General features: G+C 42.5%; 1 protein-coding gene across 1 annotated transcript in view; it reads right to left on the minus strand.

Annotated features, from left to right (window-relative positions):
* LOC141107729 (uncharacterized) overlaps nt 1-14484 on the minus strand; it is a 47131-nt gene that overhangs the window by 13281 nt on the left and 19366 nt on the right. The window contains exons 2-3 of the mRNA XM_073598654.1: nt 7704-7962; nt 4268-4301 (exon numbers count right to left, since the gene is read on the minus strand). Of these exons, the coding sequence (XP_073454755.1) occupies nt 4268-4301; nt 7704-7962 (293 nt within the window). The remainder of the gene's footprint in view (nt 1-4267; nt 4302-7703; nt 7963-14484) is intronic.

Here is a 14484-nt window from a genome sequence, read left to right on the forward strand (position 1 = left end):
TATGGATTTCATTGTGGAGTTACCCAACTCCCAGGGCAACACAGTTATCCTCATGGTGTTTGACCGGTTCTCGAAAATGTCCCATTGTATTCCACTTAAGAAGTTGCCTACTTCTAAGGAACTGGCTTCCATTTTTGCTCGGGAGATCTTTTCCTTACATGGGCTACCCAAGGTGATTGTCTCAGATAGGGGTAGTCAGTTTGTGTCCCGGTTCTGGCAAGCCTTTCGTGCTCAGTTGGGAATTTAGCTTGCTTTTTTCTCTGCGTATCACTCGCAGTCTAATGGGGCCACAGAACGAGCCAATCAGTCCTTGGAGCAATTCCTACATTGCTATATTTCTGACTATCATAACAACTGGTCAGACCTCTTACCGTGGGCGGAGTTTGCTCACAATAGTGCCTTGAACTCTGCTTCCCGATTGTCCCTGTTTATGGCAACTTTCCATGTTGCCTGACTCATTTGTTCCGCAGAGTATTCCTGCGTTAGAGGAGCATCTCCGTGGTCTTCGTTCCACTTGGGCACAAGTCCAGGAGGCTTTGCGACATGCTAATGATAGGTACAGACTCCATACTGACCGCAGACGCCTGTCTGCGCCTTCCTACCAGGTTGGGGACAGGGTCTGGTTGTCATCTCGCAACCTCCGACTTCGTGTTCCTCCTCTGAAGTTCGCACCTCGTTTTATTGGGCCTTTCCATATTCTACGCAGGATTAACCCAGTGGCTTACGCATTAGACCTTCCTTCAAAATGCATATCTCTAATGTATTTCATGTCTCCTTATTAAAACCTTTGGTCTGCAACCGCTTTACCACCTCGGTGCCTCGTCCTCACCCTGTACAGGTTGAGAACCATTTGTATGAAGTACAGTCCATTGTTGACTCCCAAAGGTTCCGTGGGCGCATACAGTACCTGGTGCATTGTAAAGGGTATGGTCCGGAGTAACGCTCTTGGGTCTCATCCTCGGACGTACATGCCCCGGTCCTCTGAGGGGGAGGGGTCAAAGCTGGCCACTCAACTGTCGGCTAATTGCCAGCTCCTTTCTCTCCACAGTGACTCAACTGTTGATGATATCCTGTTCGTCAGTCCTGCCTACTTAAGCTATCAAGTCCAGATGATCTCTGCCTTCGCCTTGGTCACATCTCTAGAGACGCTCTCCTGTGTTCTTGTTAAAGACTTGCCTGGCTCCAGATCCTGCTTGCTTTTCTACTACGCTCCTCTCTGGCTCCCTGAAATTTTGGCTTGTCTGACTATCCGTTCTGGTTCCTGAACTCTGGCTATGTTTTGACTACGTTTACTCTGTTTACCTTTTTTTATTATTATTAAACAAGTGTGATTTAACTGTACTTCTGTCTCGGTCTGATTCATGGTTTCTGACAGGGATATTGTATTGATATAAGATTGATATGGAGATCTTCTTTTGTTCTTCTAGTCCTGATGAAGGGGGTGCTCTTGAACCGCCAAATGCATTGGCTAGTTTTTGGATTGTACCCCTGCCTTTTAATGGAATAAAGTTGTATCTGGACCTCTTAGCAGTGGTGTGGCACTTCAATTTCAATGTTTGTTACATTACACTACAAGCCAAGGAGACCGTGGAGATCCCTAGGGGTGTAGAAGCAGCCTGCCCGGGAACCAGATAATTTACTCCAACATCAATACCTTTAAGGCTACGTTCATCTTTGTTCACCTTTTTTTCTTTTCTTTTTTTCTTTCTAAATGCCAGCTCCCCTATGTACCAACAAATAAAACAGCTTTCCATTAATTCTACACAGTCTTACATCACTCTCTTCATAGCTATTTAAACACACTGCTCAATTACTTGTGTCTTACTTCCTGGTCAGACTTTAGGTCATGACATAGGAGGGAGTTGACCAGCTGAGGGTAGATGATGCAGGGTGTGTAGGAGAGCTGGAATTTAGAAAAAAAAAAAAAAAAAGGGTGAACTTAGCCATTAGGATAACAGTACCAGCAAGATAACCCTACAGGTCCAAGGTTATCATTCTATATTCTTCAAATGCTATTTTTATTTTGATAATGGCATATATTCTCTCAGGTAAAGTGCACTGAAGTTTGGTATAAAACAGTTTGCTGCAAACAAAGGGTAAGAATGGTGTGCACTGTCTCATGGTGCCTATATATACCTGTAATAATATTAAAATCAGTTTCTGTGTCCTTGTAGAGCCCCTTGGATTTCAGGCGTAGGAAGTACACAGTGGTGTACACAGTCGGGTGCAGCATAGAAATCGATCAGCTTCCAGGTTTTCTTGTTAAAGCTTAAGCCCTCATTCACACGAGGCGGACTCCGTTTCCATGGAGCCCGCCTCGGTCCGCCGGCTCAGCGGGAGATCAGTCCGTTGATCTCCGCTGAGTCGGCGGATGACAGGTCCCTCTCTGCTCACTGAGCGGGGAGGGGCTTGTCAGGCGCGGCTGCCGCCTATGGAGGGATCGGATGAAAACGGACAGCATGTCCATTTTCATCAGATCTCACCCGATCCGATCTGCCAGCGACGGATCTGGACGTAGGGCCATCCGTCTGCTTTTTGCGGATCGGACCTGGGCGGATGTCAGCGGACATGTCTCCCCTGACATCCGTCGCTCCATAGGCTAACATGGAGCGCCCGTTCAGGTCCGCTGTCAAAACTGACAGGCGGACCTGAACGGTCCGATCGTGTGAAAGGGGCCTAAATGAAAAAGCTGAAGTTAGAAGCTGATTGGCTACCATGCACAGCTGCACCACATTCTGAGTGCTCCAGTTTTAGTAAATCTCCCCCTACGTGTCAAGGGTCTGATTTTACCCAAAATTTGCACTACAAACAAGGTATGCCTGTTTATTGATGGACCCCTCCATAATGCCTAACTTCATTAAATTTAGTTAATATACTCACCCTACCATTGGCTTCTGTATTGCGCCACTCTTCTGATGAGATCCCAGACAATGTCGAGTAGCCCAGATTTCGCCAAATTAAATTTTTATCCAACTATGAATTGCTAAGGCTGAATGGTTCAAGGCAACCCATTACCAACATCTTCCATTAAAGTATAACTAAGGGCAAAACGCTTACCATTATCATTGAAAGTAAAAGTCAAAGAAAATCCCACATTTTGGGTTGTCCCCAGAAAAGTAATAGAGTGGTAATCTCCCAATGGGGACACTAGTTCTGTTGACCTGGGGGGCCCCAATGAGTTCCTTTAATTTGCAGGGATTTCCTCCCACTTCCTGTTTGGTTATGGGATAGAAAGTGAAGGGAAATTTCCCCAATGGGAGACAGATGGCAGGAAAAAAAAGACAGGGGTTATAACCCTCCCTTGCTCTATCCAAAATGAAAAATAAAAACCTTTTGCCTATAGTTTTTTTTTCAGTCAAAATCTGGTTTAAAGTGATTAGGGGTTAATCACATTATGTGTGGTAATCTGCATTAATCTGCACAGATCAACGCAGGCTCACCTCAAATCATAGGGCTGCCTTAAGGTTGTATGCTGCATTTTTCCACAATGCACTGCAGTTTATCTGAAGTCACCACCTGCCACTGCACCACATTGAATGACATTTCAATAAAGTTAAAAAAACAATGCAAGGCACCATCCTTCATCACCCATGCACAATGAACTCCAGTCTGCACAATAAAACAAGCCGTACGACTGGAGTGAATGAGCCCTTACAGTTACAGTACCTTCTGCCAAAATTAGGGGATTATGTAAAATATGTGGACAAAATTCTATGTCCAAAGCAAGAAAGTAGCTTCCAACTGTCATTTCTCAAGTTCTGGTCTCAAAATGAGCCAATGATTTTGACTGATTGCATTGGGCAGCAAGACATTTTCCTGTTAGCAAGCATTGCACCCAAAAATGTACTGGTTTTCTAAATTTTATATTAGGTTTAGATTGTGACAAAAGAATACTTAGCTGGTTTCTTCTTACAGATAGTGTCTGCTATTCCTGTGAACTGCCACCCAACGTCACTGCCTATGTCACCTTTCCATAAAACCAAGATGATTAAATGGGGAGAACATATTATTTACTCAGAGGACAAAGACATAATAATACACACAATCACATTTTACAAAGCTTACACACAAGGATACGCATACTTCTTTTCAAAAAAGCGACAGTTATTTTCAAAGCAGAGCCCAATAAAATTAAAAATTGCAATCACATGGCTGAAATAAAGGTTTTTATCCATGTGATACAGCATTGGTAATTGAATCTATAATATAAAAATATATATTTTCAAGGGGGAAACAGGATAATGTTGTTCAGTGTGGTTTTACTGACCTCTTTCACTTTCCGTAAGATATTTATCCATTTGCTACAAAGAAACGGAAAAGGACTAAAGTCATAATTGTAAATCTGTTAAATCACAATATGCACAATATTCTACAAATTCTGCTACTTTAATAAGGTATGGTGCAGGATAAGGAAAATATATAAAGTTAGATATATAAAGGATATATATAAAGTTACATACAATAGAGGGTACATTTCCATATATGCATCCCTGTTTTGTGAAAAACAATTTCATCCTTACTGGTATTTTATATAGCTTGCTTAGCTTCTGACTTTACTACAGCTTCTGACTTCAGTTCAACCCCTTAAAGTACCAAAGTTATTGTACACCTATTACAGCCTAAATTAACTGTCCCTAGATTGGGACTGAGATTTTGTACCTACAAAATCAAAAATGTCAGCTGCATAGCTATTATGAAAAATATAAGGCACACTTACACTATATTACCAAAAGTATTGGGACCTGCCTTTACACGAACATGAACTTTAATTTCATCCCTGTCTTAGTTTGTAGGTTCAATATTGAGTTGGCCCACCCTTTGCAGCTATAACAGCTTCAACTCTTCTGGGAAGGCTGTCCACAAGGTTTAGGAGTGTGTCTATGTGAATATTTGACCATTCTTCCAAAAGTACATTTGTGAAGTCAGGCACTGATGTGGATGAGAAGACCTGGATCGCAGTCTCCACTCTAATTCATCCCAGAGGTGTTCTATTGGGTTGAGGTGCAGGCCAGTAAAGTTCCTCCACCCCAAACTCGCTCATCTAAGTCTTTATGGACCTTGCTTAGTGCACTGGTCCAAATCATTTGGTGGAGGGAGAATTATGGTGTGGGGTTGTTTTTCAGGCATATGGAAAAATGCAGCGCATGTACAAATGAATATAGGTCTTTAAAATGGTGAAACAGTCAAGAAATAACTAATTGACCACAGGTGCCTTGAAACACAAACGTCCATAGATGGATGTAAATGTCCAACCGCACAGAAGGTATAAGTACTCCAAGGGGTGGTGATGGTCTGATGGTTGTCAGAAAACACCTGGCATCATACAGCGACTTCCCAACCGAGAAACCGGGTCCCAATGGGTCATTCAGAGAAAGTGCAAAAAAGCCTCTTACCAGATCCTGTGGATTCCCATGTCAGCGGAATGAATGACCCATTGGGACCCGGTTTCTCGGTTGGGAAGTCGCTGTATGATGCCAGGTGTTTTCTGACAACCATCAGACCATCACCACCCCTTGGAGTACTTATACCTCCTGTGCGGTTGGACATTTACATCCATCTATGGACGTTTGTGTTTCAAGGCACCTGTGGTCAATTAGTTATTTCTTGACTGTTTCACCATTTTAAAGACCTATATTCATTTGTACATGCGCTGCATTTTTCCATATGCCTATTTTGTTGTTTTTGTCAAACTGTATGCAGCAGCTTTCATTCATTTTACTGGTTAGCGCGGTGTTTTCTATTTACCTCTGACATTGTTTTTCAGGCATTGGGCTTGGCCCCTTAGTTCCAGAGAAGGGAACTCTTAAGGTGTCAGCATATCAAGACATTTTGGACAACCTCATGCTCCAAACTTTGTGGGAACAGTTTGGGAATGAACCCTTCCTGTTCCAATATGACTGCACAACCTGATAGAACACCTTTGAGATGAATTTGAGCAGAGACTGAGAGCCAGGCCTTCTTGTCCAACATGCCTGACCTCACAAATGTGCTTCTGGAAGAATGGTCAAACGTTTCCATAGACACACTCATAAACCTTGTGGACCGCCTTCCCAGAAGAGTCGAAGCTGTTACAGCTGCAAAGGGTGGGCCAACTTAATATTGAATCCTATGGACTAGGACTGGGATGCCATTAAAGTTCATGTGTGTGTGTAAAGTCAGGTGTCCCAATACTTTTGGTAATATAGTGTATTATGGGCACAGATTGCTGCAGATGAAAAACAATTGCATTGACTTCCATTTTTAAGCTGATTGCCAAGGAGAGAATAAAACTCTTGTTTACCCAACCCTGCATACCTAATCTATATACATTTTTTTAAATAGAAATCTAAAAGCTCTAAATACTTACTTAATGCAGTGTACACACGGGCGGACTTTTCGGCATCAAAGGTCCGACGGTCTTTCCGACGGACTTTCGACGGCTTTTAGACAGACTTTTGAACGAATGGACTTGCCTACACAATCACACCAAAGTCTGACGGATTCGTACGTGATGATGTACGACCGGACTAAAATAAGGAAGTTGATAGCCAGTAGCCAATAGCTGCCCTAGAGTCGGTTTTCGTCCGTCGGACTAGCATACAGACAAGCGGATTTTTCCACTGGACTCTAGTCCGTCGGAAAGATTTGAAACATGTTCTAAATCTAAAGTCCGTCTGATTTTCCACCGAAAAAGTCGGCTGCAGGTCCGATGAAGCCCACACACAGTCGGATTGTCCGACGGATTTGTCCCATCGGACCAGTCCGGTCAAAAAGTCCGCCCGTGTGTACACGGTATTAGGCATGTACCTATGTAGTTACATAGTTGCCAATGTAACTATGTATATACCATATCTGGTCGATGTCTCTGGATGCTGGAAACCACTGAAGTAAACACCACTACTCCAGTGATCTCCACTCGCTTCCGGGTCCTGTGCCAAGCAGCTGGCCAGCTGCATTGTGAACACAGGAGGTGGGCAGCTCAACACAGTCGCTATTCATAGAATGCTTTGCATTTTCTAAATGAAGGCAAAGCATTCTCTGATGGGATGAAGTGACGAGCAAGCCCCTCTCTCTATTTCATCCAATCAGTGAACTCTTTGCATTTATTGGGAGAATGCAAAGCATTCTCTGAATGGCACCCATGCCAAGCCAAGCACCCGACCTGTCTTCAAAATGCAGGAGGCCAGCCTCAGCACTGGACCCAGAAGTGAGCGGAGATCACTGGAGTAGTGATGGCTCATTCAGTGATTTCCATCTTCCAAGGTCATTGGCCAGGTTTGGTATAGGCATTGTTACAAACTGGACCAGTGTAATTATGTATGAAAATACCCATACCTGGAATTCTACTATACTGACTCTCATGGGTTATTTTAAATATGACCAGAAGCTTGATTCATGTTTTAAAATTAGCCCTATTCAGCCTTTCTCAAATGTTTTAACACAGAGGATTCCCTTTCAGTCTCAGGGAACTTCTGCTAATATTTTCTATATTTACAGATCACATACATTAATGCGATGGTCAGTGGGAAGCATGCTCCTTACATTTGTAGTCAGATAGCTAAAAAGAGCATTGTTGTCAGTAGGAACCTGAATGGAAAAAAATTGCTTAAGGAACTCGTAGCAAACTCTGGAGGAACCCTGGTTTAGAAAGAATAGTCCCAGTCCTTCAGACCAATCTTTAAGCAATTAGATGACTAGTCCAGATCTGCTAAATGTTCAAATACCTGCATTCCTGTGAATCTGGAGCCAGGAGCAGTAGTGTTCTCCCATCGCTCAGAGACAATCCTAAACAGCTGCTCTTCTGTGTGCCAGCTGGCAGCTTGGGCATTTCTCCCAGCTCAATGCCCTCTAATATTGCTTGGCATCGAGAGAGTAATGGGATCTCCAGGTCAGCTGAGGAATCGGCATCCCGGGACACGAGGAGGCTACCTTCCTGTGTAAGTTGGAGATATCTTTCTTTCCACTGCTTGAAAAGGAATCCACCTATGGATGAAGAAACATACGCCTTATTTGACAAGAAACACATGAGGTGTTGCCAAACTGAAAGTGCACTAACCCATAGCAGCATCGTCAGAATTCATGTTCAGGAGGCCCATTTATAAAGTATTGGTCTGACCTTACCATAACCGTACGGCTACTTAACAAAAACATACACACATATGGCACAGTGGAGTGCTTCCCAAATGTGTTTAGCATATCCAAAGCCCAGTTTTGTTGCCATCTTGGATGAAGTGGTGTGGAGAATATATGGATGATTCCACACACAGTCCAAGGTTCCAAAAATATTATCCACGCAAAGGCATAAAGCTAAAAGCCTGCATACACTAACAGGTTTAACCTTAAAACAGGGTTTTAGTCATAGCTTTGATTAAAATGTCTTTTTTAAGGTTGAAAAATGTTAGTAGACACAGGGGTCAATTCACTAATCTTTACTGCGATAACTAATTTAATTAATGCGATAACATGGTCACGTGACTAATTAAAATAAATGATCGGATGCGGTAAATTAAATCCAATTCACAAAAATAACATAGCGATTATGCAGTATTTACCATGAAATGAAAAATATGCCGGTAAATATTGTCAAAAAACTATGCGGTAATCTCTCGAGTCCAATTCACAAACAGAACAGAGAGTAACAGCGTGGGGTCCCCCCAATGCATACCAGGCCCTTTGGGTCTGGTATGGATTTTAAGGGAAACCCCACGTTAAAAATGTTTTTAAAAATGGCATGGGGTTCCCCCAATTCCATACCAGACCCTTATCTGAGCATGCAGCCTGGCAGGCCAGGAAACCAAACCATGCCAGGTCACAGAGTCCCCCTGGGTTCCGGATCCACGCTGAAATGCATGAGGCCAATGGCATTAGTGAAGGGCAGTGGGCCTGGGTTCCGGATCCATGCTGAAATGCATGAGGCCAATGGCATCAGTGAAGGGCAGTGGGCGGTAACGCGTTTCGGAGCATGCACGGCTCCTTCGTGCAGTGGTCTGATGAAGGAGCCTGCATTCTCCGAAACGCGTTACCACACTTCTCTGACGCCATCGGCCTCATGCGTTTCAGCGTGGATCCGGAACCCAGGCTGCCTCACTGCCTCCTTGCTCCTGCACATACTTGGAGATTCTTGACAGCTGCTGGACGGCTCTCCCCGCTCTCCACCCGTGGACAGAGGAAGGACCAAGATATCTTATAAGACTCAATAATTACATGCCTGATTATATCTATGATATTGTAAGTGTTTTTAACCCCTTGTGCGCAATATTAAACATTTTAATACTGCACTTAGAGGCGCCTTTCTTTCTTCCACATGGTTTGCACAAGCTTTGCTGTTATTACAACTAAGATCTCAGTAAAGATTTTAGATCTGTAACATCTGGTGTGCTGTCTATTTTTGGAAATTTGGATTCTCACGGTAGTGGCTGTGCACACTCTTCAAAGCATGAAAGTTGAAGGTGCAGGATGAATTTTTGCTCATGTTTTTATTGCTGTGTCCCTGCTGGGGAGATTTGGCCTCTCTGTTTTCCATTGCAAGTTAGATTTTGGGCTGAAACACACATTTGCGGCACTATGAAGTGTACATTTTTGTTAATACATGTACATTTTTTTGTCCATTCTATTGTGCTGCCTTACTGCAATACATATTAAAGCTTGACAGCAGACACAATATACATTAACACATAAAACAAAAAGCATTAACATAACACACAAGAACAGAAAGGTGTGAATAGGCCCTAAAAGTGAGGGAAAATCTACAACTATGAGCTGTTACCAAAACAGGAATAAAGGAGAAATCCACCCATATGGACAATTCTGGTTTATGTGTGCGTACATGTGTGCATGTACAGTGGGCTACATAGTAATAGAAGAAAAAAATGTTAATAAGAGATTAAATCCACTGGCCGAAAAAGCTTTTTAATATACAATATTACATATGTAAAAAAAAAAAAAAAACATTTTCTAAAGCTTTTTTTTTCTAGTTTTGACCATAATAAAGTCTATAAGTATTAATGTATATGGGATAGTCCTTTGATCCTCTTATCTCACTGCTGACTGAAAATAAATTTAATTTATAGGCAGAGACCATGTGACCTAGACTGACTATGATAGGAGATAGGGGAAACATATATAAAGTAACTTGTTTTTTATTTTTTTTTTATTCAACGTATTTTTAATTTATGTCATCACCCCCACCTTCCACCTCATGTAAAAAAAAATCCACGTTCTGTGCATTTTGGAGTGGGCCTTTTAGCACTGAAATTAACAGTAAATTTCTTTTTAAACTATTATTCTAATGATGTATTACCTATCCCTAACTCCCTACAGGAACTGTATTCTGTTAGCAATTGGGGAGGTGTTCCTCACAGTAGTTGGGTCTTTTGGAAGAGCTGTGTGCTATTAGGCTCCTGCCCAGCTGCCTGCATGCCGGCTCTGACAGCAAAGGGTCTTTTACCTGGCTGCAGGTTACTAGGTAAATATAAACATAATAATGTGGCACTTACTCAATAAGGAAAACAAAATAAAGTGCAAATATGAAAAGCAGTTATATCAGTACACATAAATGGTGAAAAAATATTGAAAAACATGTGCAAACTTGCAAACACACCACAAATCTGTATGGGAAGGCAATATTAAATGCTTAAGAACAATAACGTAATCAATCCAAAAAATATAACAAATAAAGTGCTTGTGTAGAAATCCTTGGTGATAAATGTGGCATAGGGTGCAAAAAGTTCAGTTCACTATAAATGATAGTAGCTTCCACCATCGGTAGTACACCAATAGTGTGCCCCCAGCCTCTCACCTCAAGTTAAGACCCCTACAGGTCTAGTAATGCCTCTGTTGTTACACAGGTTACTAGGTACCTCTGCCTCATCACAGGTGTGGCCTCTTTGAATTGCTGAGGGAGTGGAGCAGATAATCTTATCTTTCATGGGCATGTTCAGGAACCCAGGGGAAATGGATTTAAAGGAACCTGCTCCTGCATTCTACATTCTACCCCACACGAAGTTGCTGTCATTGGCAAGTTTGCAAACTATTCAAATTCATCCTGCACAAAGTGTACAGGGGGTCTACTAAAGTTAGGTCTTTGGGGGGTGTCTCAAGAGTTTTGGAGGTGTCTCAATCTCAGGTTCATCTTCTGGAAAAAGGGCCTCTGCCTTCAGCATGTCCATGGATGGTGGGTCAAAGGGCTTCTTCATAGCAGGATCATAGACATGAGCAGGGTGACCATTAGAGTGTGTTTTATTGTAAGGATATATGGCATCCCCTGGGGGAGAGGGGGGACTTAGATATAATGGTGAAAGAATAAGAGGCAGTCACTAGTGAACCTCTGGTGGCTGAGACGTTTGGGACTCACAAATTTGGACAAAAACCCATTATAGGCCTCTCTGTGAGTCTCAGTGAGTTTGAGAAGTTTATGTAGCACCAATATTTAAAAAGGGCCCAAAATACATCCCTGGGGATTACTGACCAGTTATCCCAACATCAATAGTATGCAAGCTCTTCGAGGGGATGATAAGCGACTATATACAAGATTTTAGTAACGAGAACAGTATCATTAGCAGTAATCAGCATGGATTCATGAAGAATCGCTCTTGCCAAACCAATCTATTAACCTTCTATGAGGAGGTGAGTTGCCATCTAAATAAAGGAAGGCCCGTAGACGTGGTGTATCTGGATTTTGCAAAAGCATTTGACACAGTTCCCCATAAACGTTTACTGTACAAAATAAGGTTCGTTGGCATGGACCATAGGGTGAGTTCATGGATTGAAAACTGGCTACAAGGCGGAGTTCAGAGGGTGGTGATGAATAGGGAGTACTCGGAATGGTCAGGGGTGAGTAGTGGGGTTCCCCAGGGTTCTGTGCTGGGACCAATCCTATTTATTTTGTTCATAAACGACCTGGAAGATGGGGTAAACAGTTCAATCTCTGTATTTGCGGACGATACTAAGCTAAGCAGGGCAATAACTTCTCAGCAGGATGTGGAAACCTTGCAAAAAGATCTGAACAAATTAAGGGGGTGGGCAACTACATGGCAAATAAGGTTTAATGTAGAAAAATGTAAAATAATGCATTGGTGGCAAAAATATGAATGCAATCTATACACTGGGTGGAGAACCTCTGGGGGAATCTAGGATGGAAAAGGACCTGGGGGTCCTAGTAGATGATAGACTCAGCAATGTCATGCAATGCCAAGCTGCTGCTAACAAAGCAAACATAATATTGGCATGCATTAAAAGGGGGATCAACTCCAGAGATAAAACGATAATTCTCCCGCTCTACAAGACTTTGGTCCGGCCGCACCTAGAGTATGCTGTCCAGTTCTGAACACCAGTCCTCAGGAGGGATGTACTGGAAATGGAGTACAAAGAAGGGCAACAAAGCTAATAAAGGGTCTGGAGGATGTTAGTTATGAGGAAAGGTTGCGAGCACTGAACTTATTCTCTCTGGAGAAGAGACGCTTGAGAGGGGATATGATTTCAATTTATAAATACCGTACTGGTGACCCCACAATAGGGATAAAACTTTTTTGCAGAAGGGAGTTTAACAAGACACGTGGCCACTCATTAAAATTAGAAGAAAAGAGGTTTAACCTTAAACTACATAGAGGGTTCTTTACTGTAAGAGCAGCGAGGTTGTGGAATTCCCTTCCACAGGCGGTGGTCTCAGCGTGGAGCATCGATAGTTTCAAAAAACTATTAGCTAAGTACCTGAACAACCACAACATACAGGGATATACAATGTAATACTGATATATAATCACACACATAGGTTGGACTTAATTGACTTGTGTCTTTTTTCAACCCTACCTACTATGTAACTATGTTACTATAGTCTAGGATCCTTGGTTTTTCTTAGGTTCCTTCCCTCTGGATATCATAGACTAGCATGCCTGGAATCAGTTGTTATAAGACAGTTCCAGGGACTTCTTTCCATGGTATTTGCAAATTTCCTTGCTTGTGTTCATGGCCAGATTAAACTCTGTGGAGGCCCCTAGACAGTGGATACCTTGGGGCACCTCTTGCAGGTTTCTGGAGGTTTCTTGTGCGCACGCTCTAGTGGGATAACTTTGAACTGAGTAGTGTGCATGTCAGCTGCTAGATGTAGATGACCATCACTGTACATTACACGTACATAGGTTGCACCAACATTTTTTACAAACTGACAGCCGAAAGGTGAGCTTTTAATGCCCTGTACACACAATCGGACATTGATTGGACATTCTGACAACAAAATCCATGGATTTTTTCCAATGGATGTTGGCTCAAACTTGTCTTGCAAACACACGGTTGCACAAAGTTGTCGGAAAATCCGATCGTTCTGAACGCGGTGGCGTAAAACACGTACGTCAGGACTATAAACGGTGCAGTAGCCAATAGCTTTCGTCTCTTAATTTATTCTGAGCATGCGTGGCACTTTGTGCGTCGGTATTGTCCACACACGGTCGGAATTTACGCAAACGGATTTTGTTGTCGGAAAATTTATAGCCTGCTCTCAAACTTTGTGTGTCGGAAATTCCGATGGAAAAAGTCCGATGGAGCCCACACACGGTCGGAATTTCCGACAACAAGCTCCGATCGCACATATTCCGTCGGAAAGTCCGACCGTGTGTACAGGGCATAAGAGACAATGGGGGTTATATACTAAAGGCAAATCCACTGTGCACTAGAAAGTACAGTCACTGTAGATCTGAGGGGGACATGGAAGGACAATTAAAAAAAAGCATTTTTGCTTGCACTTGATTGGATGATATACAGTCAGGTCCATAAATATTGGGACATTGACACAATTCTAATCTTTTTGGCTCTATACACCACCACAATGGATTTGAAATTAAACGAACACAATGTGCTTTAACTGAAGACTTTAGAGCTTTAATTTGAGGGTATTTACATCCAAATCAGATGTATGGTGTAGGAATTACAACAGTTTGTACATGTGCCTCCCACTTTTTAAGGGACCAAAAGTAATGGGACAATTGGCTGCTCAGCTGTTCCATGGCCAAGTGTGTGTTATTCCCTCATTATCCCATTTACAAGGAGCAGATAAAAGGTCCAGAGTTAATTTCAAGTGTGCTACTTGCATTTGGAATCTGTTACTGTCAACTCTCAATATGAGATCCAAAGAGCTGTCACTATCAGTGAAGCAAGCCATCATTAGGCTGAAAAAACAAAACAAACCCATCAGAGAGATAGCAAAAACATTAGGTGTGGCCAAATCAACTGTTTGGAACATCCTTAAAAAGAAAGAACGCACCGGTGATTTCAGCAACACCAAAAGACCCGGATGACCACGGAAAACAACTGTGGTGGATGACCGAAGAATTATTTCCCTGGTGAAAAAAACACCCTTCACAACAGTTGGCCAGATCAAGAACACTCTCCAGGAGGTAGGTGTATGTGTGTCAAAGTCAACAATCAAGAGAAGACTTCACCAGAGTGAATACAGAGGGTTCACCACAAGATGTAAACCATTGGCGAGCCTCAAAAACAGGAAGGCCAGATTAG

The sequence above is a fragment of the Aquarana catesbeiana genome, linkage group LG09, assembly GCF_042186555.1.
Source record: "Aquarana catesbeiana isolate 2022-GZ linkage group LG09, ASM4218655v1, whole genome shotgun sequence".
Lineage (NCBI taxonomy): Eukaryota > Metazoa > Chordata > Amphibia > Anura > Ranidae > Aquarana > Aquarana catesbeiana.